Genomic DNA, 12646 nt, shown 5'->3' on the forward strand with positions numbered 1-12646 from the left:
ATATTGGTGAATTGTGACAAGCAATTGCACAGGTAGCCTATCTAGGTAGTCCATCAGTATGTGGACTCCCCAGAAGCTGTTGAGCACTTTTAGATGATCCCATGCTGCCTGCTATATTAAAAATATCTTTTTTTTTTTTGGGGGGGAGGTAAGGCAATCGGGGTTAAGTGACTTGCCCAGGGTTGCACAGTTAGTAAGTTTCAAGTATCTGAGGCCGTATTTGAACTCAGGTCCCCCTGACTCTAAGGCTGGAGCTCTATCTATTGTGCCACCTAGCTGCTCCAAAAATCTATCTTTTTAACCCTACTAATTCCTTAGAGGCAGTTGGTGACACAGTAGATATAGCACTGGAGTGAGCAAGACCCCAGTTCAAATGTGGCTTTAGATACTATTGTTAATAGTGACCCTGGACAAGTAATTTAATCTCTCAGCCTCAGTTTCCTATAAAATGAGGAAAGTACTCACTTTCGGGGGATTGTTACAGAACCAAATGAGATGATATTTGTAAAAGGTGCTTAACACAGTGCCTGGCACACATTCTCTTCCCTGTTCCCCTCTCCTCCTGGAGATGCTGGAGTTAGGAATCAAAGAACATGACAAGCTTAGAAGATTAGAGACTGAAGATGCTCCAAGGACAATGGAAAGATTCAAGGTATGTCTAAGTATGCTGTAAAATATCACTAATGATTTTCATGTAAGTATTGTAAAAGAGATGATATCAAGGACTTATATAATTGGGCGAAAAAAGGAGAGAAGATCATGTAAAGAGGGTGAGGAATAAAAGAGAGCTAGCTTGAATGCTTTACAGGACTGTCAAATTCTAGCTTCCCTTTACAATGCATAGATCTTCTGTGGGAGATTTACCAAAAGACTTTTAGAAAGAAAGGAACAAGAATTCTGCAGGATGAGGTTTGGATGGGTTATAAGCTGCACAGAGATGGGATTCACTGATCCACTGAAGCATTAGTTTTGTGGTTTGGTGAGATTCCTTTAAAGTGACATATTCCTTAAAGATCTAATTTTCTTTGGAAGGCAGCATGATATGTTGGAAAGAGCACTAAGTTTGGAGTCAAAAGACTCCAAAAGACCTGGCATTAGCTCCTGGTTCCATCACTTACTAGCTTTCTGACCACTGGCAAGTCAATAAACCTAAGTCTTTGTTTCCTCGTCTGTAACACAGAGACAATACTAAGGTATAATCCTGATCCTGTACTGGCCCCACTACACTGCAGTATTCTATACAGTGCACTTAGCCACCTATCCTTTTAACCATAAATGAATTTCATTAAATGCTAATTCTGAAAAATTTATAATCAATAGAATAACCCAACATCCAATCACAGATATCTGGTTGAACTGATTATGAGGTTTCCAAGTTAAACTACCAAAAAATACATATGTGGTAAAAAGGATAAGATACCAGTGTCTAATAAAAATGATAATTTTCAATTAACCATAATATTCAATTAAATCAGAACATACCACTCCTCAAGCATTCTGGACAAACAGAACTTCATTTTAATTGCAGAATGAGGGAGAAAAATGATGGATTTTACTTGAAGAAATGCAATAAAACCAGGCTCAGAGGTGCCTTAACTACATTTAAAGCCCAAAGTGGAAATTTTAAAAATTCAAACTCTAGTATAACTTGAAGAGAATAATACCTTCACTCAAAGGTACATATGTGTATATATGTGTGGGTAAATATATGTATATATGTGTGTAAAAAGAGAGAGAGGGAGACAAACATAGCAACACTAGGGAAGTGACCAATAAAAACACTGTACGGTACACGCATGAATGACCAAAGTGGCTTAAAAGCTAGTGACCAAATGGCATTAGAGAATGAAGATGGTCATGAAACAATGGTTTATCTGTAGCAGATGGATAGCAACCATCAGCCACTGTCTCGCTGGCTTAAAAAAACCCACAAGCACCATAGAACACATGTGCTCTTACCATCATTTGTTTGGAGGAATCTGGACAGGTAGTGCGCAATTTGTGCTCATCCTTTATAACGGGTAAGACCTATAGCATCAAAGCCGATACTAGCTGTTAGCATGCGATCCCAAGCCCTCTTCCCCCATCTCATACCGATTACTGGACTCTCCTTGTTTTGTTCTAGGTACACATCTGGCCTCTGCTACAGTTACTCAAGGACTTTTACTTTGATAATGGAAATTCTGGATTTCAAAAGCTGGCATTTGCATTTTACATGTTCCTACACCGAAGGGCATAGAGCAGAACAACATTCTGGCAGATGGAGCATCATCCAATTTGACCTGTCAAATTTTTAATTCACTTCTAGGCAAAATGATACATATTAAGACATTTAAAAATAAATCTCATCCCTAAGTTGATGTTAACTCTTCCAACTACAACCTGATGGACGAGCCATTCACTTCCTTTATTATGCCATACCTTAATTTCGTCTGGTGGCTTCATTGGAATATTCCTCCTCTGGAAGACAAAAATGGCAAGAAACTTATTTAGCAATACATTTGTTTCATGAAAATGACTGAACATTTTGTTCAAGATACAAAGTTTACTACTTTTCTTAGAGCTTTCCAAAAAAGGATAGCTTTGGGGGGTACTGAATTCACTGCTGGATGACCACTTCTCACAGATGCTCTAAATCTGGGCTTCTTAAACTGTTTCCACTTGCCCTTCTGTGCTTCTTAAACTGTGGGTTGCAAGCCCAAATGGGGGTCAGATGCCTTTCAAAGTTTAAATATTATGGTTCTTCATCCTGGTTTTGTTTACCTCCTATTATTTTATAAAGTTCTTTGCATACATTATCTTATTTGATCCACAATCAGTACTAGAATATCATTCACATTTTATAGCTGTGAAAACTGAGGCTAAGAGGTTAAGTGATTTGACTGTGCTCATATAATTAGCGTCAGAGGAGTGATGGAAACAAAGGTATCCTTACTCTAAGTCCAGCGTTCTTTCTACTATACTGCAAAACTGTTATATTAGATCTTAAAATGAACTTCCTTCTATTGTTTCTACTAGTAATTACACGAAGGTCAAAGTAGAGAAAAAAGGATCCAGTTATTTTACGTTCCTGTCCTCAAGTCATTATGTATATTAGAAACTCTCTAAATATCTCAGGCCATAATCAGGGAAGCACCCTTAAATCCCATTTACAAAGGTGAAGATAGATGTATTACAAGAAAAAGGAAGGGGAGTACCCAATGTTGCTTTTGTAACTTGAAGCGGTCAAAATTAATTAGAATATGCACCTGATACTGCAGCTCTCTGGCCAGGTTCTTAGGGCAGTCTGGAACTCTAGGTCAGGAATCCAAAAGAATCTTAAACCACTAGAGGATCATAAACAGCTGCAAGATGCTTAGAGAGTACGGTTGTAGGAAAAGCTCCCATCAAGTTGTCACTACTAACAATTAAGTGTTTGTGAAGGACACAGAAATTTAAGCACTACTGATAAGAGTTAGGGACTGAACACAAGCAACCAGCATTGTCAGCAATACATTTACATCCTCTTAGAAACACATTTTATCTTCCATTTTCTTTAAAATATATTATGAATTGCCTATGACATTTCTTTGATAATACTGCTGCACAGGATTAAAAACTGTCTACTGAAGGAATGCATTTTAATTTTCTAATTTCTTTATTAATGTGTATAGTGAGACACTGTTCCCCATCCAAGGATTCACCTAGGTAAGTGAAGAAAAGGCTCACTCTTTTCTTAACTCCTTACAATCCAGCTTCTCACTTGATCATTCTACCAAACTGCTCTCTCCAAAGTTTCTAATGATCTCTTGGTTGCCAATCCCATGGCCTTTTCTTAACCTTCATTCTCCTTGACCTCTCTGCAGTCTTTGACACTGATCACTCTCTCCTCCTTGATACTCTCTTCTCTCTAGGTTTTCAGGACATCACTCTCTCCTGGTTCTCCTCGACCTCTCCAACTGCTCCTTTCTGTCTCCTTTGCTGGATCATTCCCTGTTAACCATAGGAGCCCCTCAGGGTTCTGTCCTGGGTCCTCTTTTCTTCTCTCTCCATACTACTTCACCGGTGATCTCATTACCTCTCATGGATTTAATTACCATCCCTATATTGACAATTCTCAAATTTACTTATACTGCCCAAAATTCTCTGTTGATTTCCAATTTCTCATCTCCAATTGCCTTTCAGAGATCTCAAACTGGATGCCCATTAGGCACCTTAAATTAAACAGGTCCACAACAGAACTATTATTCTCCCTCAGCCTTCCCTCCCTACCACTCTAGAAGGCACCACTATTATTCTAGTCCCTCAGGCTCACAACCTAGGAATAATCCTGGATTCCTTACTCTCTCTGCCCCTCCCCACTCCCTCCAATATCCAGTATGTTGCAAAGGCCTGTCAATTTTACCTTTGCAAAATCTCTCAAATACATATGTATAGTCATGTAAAACAAACTGCAACCTTAGCCAGGCTTCCTGCCCTCCACCTCCTAAATTAGGAAAAAGAAAAAAAGTTTCAATCTGTACTCCATGTTTATCAGTTCTGCATTTTTCTCCTTTACTTTTCATCAGCAGCGCTGCTTGGTTTCAACTCCATGGGACATGACACCCCACATCCCCACTTTTCAGCTTTATTTTGTGACTTGTCTTCTCTCGTTAGAATATAAGCTCTTTGAAGGGAAGGTCTGACTTTCTTTTTCTTATGTGTATTGCCTAACACAGTGCCTGGCACATAATAAGTTATAGTGGGAGACTACAAGATAAAAGACAGTTCATACTCTACACCAGGCCTGCACATCTGGCCATGGGCCACTTACGGCCCACAGGAAATATAGAGGATCTAAAATAGGCCTGCACACCATACTGCCCATGGGACGCTTTGGTGGGTCACAAATGGCCCATAGGCTGTATACTGTGCAGGCCCGCTCTACACAAATATCCCTAAAGTATTAAAAGAATCAGAGAGAAGCTTTCAGTGGTGGGCTCTTTGTGGAGACTATAAAGAAAGATGAGAATGGTAATTTAACTGTGACTAAAATGTTTCAATAGTTAAAAAATGAATTGTGTAATCATTTCACTGTCTGTACAGACTCACAAAGTATTAGAATTGGAAGAGACATATGATGTTGCCTATAAAGTGCTCTACTTAAGATGCAGGAAGTCACTTAACATTTCTAGCCTGTGTCCTCTTCTATAAAATGAAGATGTTGGGCTAGACTTGAACAGGCCTCCCCTCTATAACTTCCCTAATTAAACTCAGCTTCCATTTAAAAGCTCCAGTAAGGAGACCTCATGTTTTCCTCAAAGTTAAAATTTTTTTGTGCAACTCTTATTGTTAACAATTTTTCCTTCTTTAAAACCAAAACTACTTCTCTGAAATTTCTGTCTTGCTGCTGATAGCATTTCAAATGCTTAAAAAGACAATTATTATATCCTTCACCAGTCTTTTCTTCTCCAGGGAAACATGCCTAATTCCTTCAATGAATCTTCACACAGCATAGTTTATAGTCCTCTCACTAACCTAGTTACCCTACTCTAGACACACTTCAGTTTGTCAACGTACTTCCTAATTTGTGGTATCTATAACTAGACACAATGTTCTAAATGTGGTCTGATCAGGTCAGAGGATAGCAGAATGATCATTTCTTACACTTTATACAATAAAGTTCTATAAGGTTCCCAAGATTAAATTAGATTTTGAGCAGGGGTTCTTGCCTGGGGATCTGTGAACCTGGCTTAGGATCTTCTAGCTTGAAATTCATGATCCTCTGACCTTCTGTGATGGAGCTATATGATAACTAGATTTTTAGTATAACTTTGAAATCTACTGTATTTTATTTTATGCATTTAAGAACATCGAGAAGGGGACCCTACACTTTACAAAACTGCCAAAGGGGCCCATGACGAAAAAAGTTAAGAATCACTGGTTTTAAGGTTTTTATCTCATGCTGTTAACTGGTAATGAATTTGCAATTCACTAAAACTCTCTGGATCAATTTCATAAAAGCTGTCATCTAGCCATTCCTACCCCAACCTACATTTGTACAGCTGATCTTTTGAATTTAAGTGTAGAAACTTGACATTTATTCCAGTTAAATTCCATTTTGGTAAATTTCACTCATCCTTTCTACCTGTCAGCATTCTTTAAGATACTTACGCTGTCATCCAATGTTATCAATATCTCTTTTGTTTCTGTTTCATCTGCAATATGATGACAACATAATCTATGGCTTCATCTAAAGTCTCTGATAAAATCCCTTGAATACCTGTTTTCTTTTGGTATTAAAAGCATACATAGCTATAAAAGACTCACTGACTAAAGATTCTATTTACTTTATCTTAGAGCAAAAAAACAAACAAAAAAAAACCCCTCCAAACCATTTCCATCACTCAATTACAATTTTCTAAAAAGAGACCCAATTGGACCTGATACAAACCAAAGCTGTAATCAGTCAAACTATATAAATGCTAATTCAATAATCTTAGAAAAATAATAGCCAGCATAAACACTGGTTAATATGCTTTTCTTTTAACAACTAATTCTACACTTGGAAAAATAGCAACCCTAAAGAAGAGAGAAGTCAGTATCTGTGGTCAAAGAGTAAACACACCCACATATCCCTAAGAAAACTGGGACTTACCTGCTTCAGTTGGTAAATGATTTTGGAATGATCACCACCTGTGATCTGATCTAGTAGGTCATCTACTATTTTCTTACTGTAACTCCCAGAGTCTTTTACAAATTCCTGTAGGCTACAAAGAACAAAGGTTAGGGATGTTTGGGTAGTAATTGTATAATCTTTTCTTTTTAAGCCTCTTTCTATTTATATTTCTTCACTCTTGGGTATAAATTAGTGTTTGGGTAATGTCTTTTCTAAGGTCATGATTTCTTTTCATTATGCTTTCAAATGTATTTGTGAGTGGTGGAAGAGAAACGGGTTACTTCTTCTACTTATTAGCTGTCCGGAGCTCCAATTTCACATCACCAACTACTAATTGGACATTTCAAACTGGATGTCTCCCGCAGGCACCTCAAACTTCAACACGTCTAAAACAGAACTCATTATCTTTCTCCTCCCAAACCTTTTCCACTGCTCCCCTCCCCCTTTAGAACATCTCTATCTCTGCTGAGGGCACTATAACCTCAGTCATCTTCAAAGCCTCACTCTCACTCACCCTACACAGCCAAGTCACTCACCCTACACAGCCAAGTCGCGGCTAAATCTTGTCATTTCTTACCTCTTTATCTTTTGAAACAATCCCTTCTCTCTCCTCACATAATCACTATTCTGGTTCAGGTTCTTATTATGTTTTCCCTGGACCACTGCACTAGCTTCCAAATGAGCATGCTGGCCTCACATTTCTCACTTTTTCAATCCATATTCTATACTGTCAGAACAAGGATGTTTAAGTAGAGGCCTGACTAAGTGACCCCTCCCCAGGATCAAATATAAATTCTTCTGTGTGATAGGGCATCAACTTATAGAAATTACTGCCAGTTACCACAGCTGCATTCTATCGAACAAGTCAAGTGGCAGCAAATTGCTTCTCCTTCCTTACACGAAAGTAAACCAGCCCATTCTCTAGATATTTAGTGACCCTGCAGCACCAGCCAAATGCTCACCTCAAGGCACACTGTATACCAGTTTCATCTCCGTAGGCTGAATATAACAGTTCCATTTCATCTGATTTCAGGTCACTGAATACTGAATTATTTTGCATTGAAAGTGCAGTACCTGAACTTGTAAGAAATGTGACTAAAAAGGGGTCAGGAAAAACAAAGATGCAATATTAGTTTTTTTTTCCCTTCTTTCTGATTAATCAAATATTCTTACATAATTTGTTACCCTTTTCTATTTCTTGAGTTCAAAGTTACATTAAAATTACTAGGCTTGACCTCAATGTAATGAGATGGATTGGCCCTTAAAACGTAGAGTTTTATTATTTTTTATGGTCACACTTGTACAGCAGGGCAGAAGAAGAAAAATATGGGGCTTCTGTCCCTCCATCAGAGAACACTCCTTCCCTGGCAAGCTGTACAACTATTTTTAAAATTTATTTTTATTTTTATTTTAGCAAGTTGTAGAGCTTTTGACTCAGGCAGTTAACCTCAGATAGGCTATCTATTGTAAATTCTTGCCATAAATAATTCCCAGATTTTTTCTGCAAAAGCTTGTATGTTTACAAAGAACATAAATATTGATTTAGGTCATTTGGACTAATGAGAATTACAAAGAAAACTGTAAAACCACAGCCAGTCTTTCATTCAAACAGAATTTACTGATCATTTATTTGCTCAGGGATTGAAGACAAAAAAAAAAGAGTAAGAAATATTTCCCAAATCCTCAAAGAGCTCACAATCTAGTACAGAGAGATAAGACAAATGCTAAATCTTAAAATGGATTTAGAATAGATGATCTATTTGTCCAAATAAAGAGGAAAATGCTGAGGAGTCAGAGGACCTGTTTTTGAGTCTTGGCACAGCTACCGTGTGACCTGGGGTAAATCACTTTATCACTGTGAGCTGTATCAGAAAAATGCAGATAATACCACTTCTATAAGCTATCTCAGATGGCTATTGTGAGGGTCAAATGAGATTATATATAGCTTCAAAAACTTTAAAGCATTATAGAAAAGACTGGGTGAACTGTATGATCTCTAAGGCTTCTTCTGATTCCAGGTCTCACAAGTACAAGAACAGTTCTAGAGTTTAAAGAAGAGAGGAATCACAACTGGTACAGCATATGAGGAAGGCACACATTTACCTAACACTTACACAGTGTTTTCCCTACAATACACATTTAACAGATGAGGAAACTGAGAAGTTAAATGAGCTGATTAAAAGATACAAGTTAAAAATTTTGGAACCAGAAATGGAACTCAGTTCTGACCCCAAGCCCAGTCCCTTTCCATTATAACATATGGTTAAGATGAACCCTGAATTATAGATGAATTTCTTTCTTTTCTTTTTTTTTGGCTAGGCAATGGGGTTAAGTGACTTGCCCAAGGTCACACAGCTTGTAAGTGTTATGTGGGTAAGGCCAGGTTTGAACTCAGGTCCTCCTGAATCTAGGGCCGGTGCTCTATCCACTGCGCCATCTAGCTGTCCCATATAGGTGAATTTCAACAGGCAGAAATAGGGGAGGGAATCTGGGACAAAAAGAACTTGAATCAATATGTAAAGATGAGAGGGCACAAGATATGTTTTGGGAATGAAAACAGTCCAGTTAAGCAGAAGCATGCCAAACATGCAAGGGAAGAGGAGAAAAAGCTGGAACAGTCAGAACAAGAGAGCCAGGTCTAGAGTACCGGATCAGGGAATTTGGCCTTAATCTGATAGGCAACAGGAAGTTACTAAAGGGTTCTTCGTAGTGAGTGATATGACCAGAGCTGTGTTTTAAGGTAAATCTTATGGAGATGTGCAGTACAAGATGATGGCTGTGGGGAGAAATTAGATGTGGGGAGACTTTTAAAGAAACTATTATGATAGCCCAGATGCTGAGATAATAAAGACCTGTAATGGGGTGGTGACAATGTGAAGAAAGAAGAGATGTGAGAAACAAGAGGACTGTACTTTCTGCGCTTTAAGACGTCGGTACTGTCACTTTAAAATGTTACAGATAAACTATTCAGATGAGATACTGAACCTCCTAATAAACAGACAATCTTAGGTCTCTTATATTTATTACCTCTGTAACCTTGGGCAAATCATTTATCTCTGAGCTTCAGTTTGCTCATTTTTAAAATGAGGAGACTGGATTAAATGTCTTCTAAGGTTCCTTTTAACTCTAAATCTGCCATGTGTTCTCATGTCAGAGAGAACTTGGATTTTTTTATTTTTTATTTCTTTTATTTGAATTTTTTCCCTTTTTGGTGAGGCAACTGGGGTTAAGTGATTTGCTCACGGTCACACAGCTAGTAAGTTTCAAGTGTCTGAGGCCAGATTTAGGCCTGACTCTAAGGCTGGAGTTCTATCCACTGCACCACCTAGCTTCTATGGAAGGCTGTAGAATAGCTGCTGATCTGCATTAGTGTTGTGAGTTTCCTCACCAGCAGGACCCTATGCCAATGTAATTGTAGCAGGTTGGACCAAAAGCAAAGAAAAACAAAAAATCCTGAAAAGTGAGACTCCCCCAGATTTCTTTCTAGTAGCAAAATCACCAAAGAATATCATACCTTCTAAAAACCTGTCTCCTTGTTTCAATCCAATCTCGAAAATAAAAAATAAAAACCAAGTCCCCCAAAACACACAGAAAAACACACTTTATATATGCTATTGCCATGAATTCAACTGGATGAAGAAAGCAGGCAAAAAGATGCTCTTAATACAAATTTTGAAAATTGAATAACAGTATGTGCTCTTCACCATGTGACACAAATCTGTCTTCCACCCTAAAACACTCTGGGACAGTGAACATTCCCAAATGAATAAACACTACCATAAACTGGTTATACTGAAAATGCTACAAAAGTCATTGGACACAGCCATGATTTCCAAGGATCAGGACCACTGCTACAGACAACAGTAACCAGCCAGAGGGAAATGATGATGTAGAGGGAAAAAAACCACAAAATCCTTTGATTATTTCTCCTCAAACTCAAGAAAGGAGGAAGGCACAAGACAGAGAAAAATAGGTAAATATATAATAATAGTAAGCTGCAAATGATCAACTTACCCCAAATATAGGTAACCCTGACTTTACATGTTATAAAAATGATTCACTTACCTCTCAAGCCATAACTATCACCATTACCTCATTTCTCCTATTTATTTTAAAATCCAAACTCAGATACAAGGACAAATGAACCACTTGAGAGGAAAAAAGGAAAAAAAGCAAAGTCTGGGGGAAAATTCATGAATTGCTTAAATTTGCCTTGATGTTTAATTACATATTTACCTTTGTTTCTTCTTTCATCTTTGAATCCTAAAGTAGTAAAACCAGGGAGCAATTTGCTTGAGAGAGAACTCAAGTCCACTGGGTGAGTCTCTTCATCTACAACATTTTGACAAAAAATGGTTCTGATTTAGCTAACAGGTTTCATAAATTTTATATTGCTGAAGATAAATTGGAATCATCCATATTCAGGATAAGCAGCATCCCCAAACATTTTTTTTCATTTACTGCAGTGTTATGTGGCTAAAAGATCTTATAATAACTAAAAATAATAACCATCTAAAAACAAATATACTAAGGAATACTTTAATGCTAATTAAATATATATTACTGAATACGTTCAGCCTTCAGTACGCAAGCAGTCTGAGACATGAATGCTGATGTTTGCCATCTATTTCAAAAGCACTTCCTTTTACAGATCAAGTGAAGCTCTCCAAAGCTCCCCAGGAGGAATCTAATGCCTAATATCCAGGTTTTGATGAACAAGCCCATGTTGACCGTGTGTGTACATGTCATTAGCCACAGTCCCTTCTTAAGCCTCTACAACGAAAGATCCTAACTTCTTTACTCTATCTACTAACTTGCTTTATGCTTCTCTATATACCAACAGCCTTCTTAAACCTTTAGTCTCTTGTACAATGCACCTTCTATTTTTGGTTTAACTAATTTTTAACCTTACCAGATGTGCCAAGATCTGTAAGCTTCCATGAGTTTCTAATTTTAAAAGTGCTAACCCTTCCCTAAAGATGGCTTCTTCTACTTGGCTAAGCACTCACACAGAATTATGTATATTGCAAAAGGACCCAGCAATGGCTGGAGTGAGCATTCTGATTAAGGTTTCATTCCTCCCATTTCTCTCTGTAAGCTTCTCTTCCTCAAGGCTTTCTCTGGCAGGCAAGTCTCTCTGGAGAGTCAAACCTCTCCTTTGCTATTATAGCCTATGAGAATTCGGGCAGGTCATTTAACCATTCTGAGCCTATTTCCTCATGTGGAAACTATGGGGGTTAGATAGAGATGACTTTTTTGGTCTATTCCACCACTGAATCTATAATCTTCTCACTATATTATTATTATTATTCCTTCTACATGACCTAAGCAGAACATGGCTCTCTTTGCTACAAATTTGCCTACATGTTGATATGAGTTAGTATAGCATTCTGGATGGAAGGGTTGGCCAGAGTCAGGAAGCCCTGGAATCATGTCCTGCCTCTGACACACTCTGGCTGTGTGACCCTGAGAAAATCATGGAACCCCTCAGTGCCTCCAGCAATTCTCTGACACTAATAAGTTGTGAAATTCACTGGTAGGGAGAGCAACTGCATTGGAGAGTTGCTGATAACTGATGAAATAAAAGTTCAGGTCCAAAAACTAGAAACAAAAATATACAATAAGTCAAGACTGAATGCTCACTATTAAGTTAAAATGCCAACTATACTTGGAGAAATAAAAGAGCCTGCATACATATTTGATGAAATTTAGTCCTGAAAAAATAAAACATTTACCTTCTGCCTCAGGATCCGACAGATTGACCACACTGTACAGTAAAGCCCCATCTCCATTCTTTTTTAGGTAGCCCATCTGTAAAGAGGTGAAGATTGAACAATCAATTAACCAATCAACAAGCATTATTACGTGTCAGGCACTGTGCTAAGTGCTGAGGACATTAAGAAAGAAAATAAAGGTAGGTGAGACAAAATACCAGCTCACTTTGTGTGAACTGTAAGAGTCAGATAATCTCATTTACAACGTTTATAAACTAAAAATTCCTACTAAGAC

General features: G+C 37.9%; 1 protein-coding gene across 12 annotated transcripts in view; it reads right to left on the reverse strand.

Moving 5' to 3' along the window:
* BRD9 (bromodomain containing 9) overlaps positions 1 to 12646 on the reverse strand; it is a 61053-nt gene that overhangs the window by 28109 nt on the left and 20298 nt on the right. For 6 of the 12 annotated variants that reach the window (XR_013486179.1, XR_013486178.1, XM_078153292.1 and 3 more), the window contains 6 exons: positions 12373 to 12448; positions 10874 to 10969; positions 7600 to 7732; positions 6617 to 6728; positions 2422 to 2460; positions 1960 to 2028 (listed from right to left, as the gene is read on the reverse strand). Coding sequence is in view for 10 of the 12 variants with exons in the window: in XM_078153292.1 (XP_078009418.1) it covers positions 1960 to 2028; positions 2422 to 2460; positions 6617 to 6728; positions 7600 to 7732; positions 10874 to 10969; positions 12373 to 12448 (525 nt within the window). In the remaining 2 variants the exon portion in view is untranslated. Of the gene's footprint in view, positions 1 to 1959; positions 2029 to 2421; positions 2461 to 3248; positions 3295 to 6616; positions 6729 to 7599; positions 7733 to 10873; positions 10970 to 12372; positions 12449 to 12646 lie in introns of those variants that run through there. The other 6 variants (XM_078153293.1, XM_020985651.1, XM_020985653.2 and 3 more) reach the window with 3 other exon arrangements.

The sequence above is a fragment of the Phascolarctos cinereus genome, unplaced genomic scaffold (genome assembly GCF_003287225.1).
Source record: "Phascolarctos cinereus isolate Bilbo 61053 unplaced genomic scaffold, phaCin_HiC Scaffold_4;HRSCAF=312, whole genome shotgun sequence".
NCBI lineage: Eukaryota > Metazoa > Chordata > Mammalia > Diprotodontia > Phascolarctidae > Phascolarctos > Phascolarctos cinereus.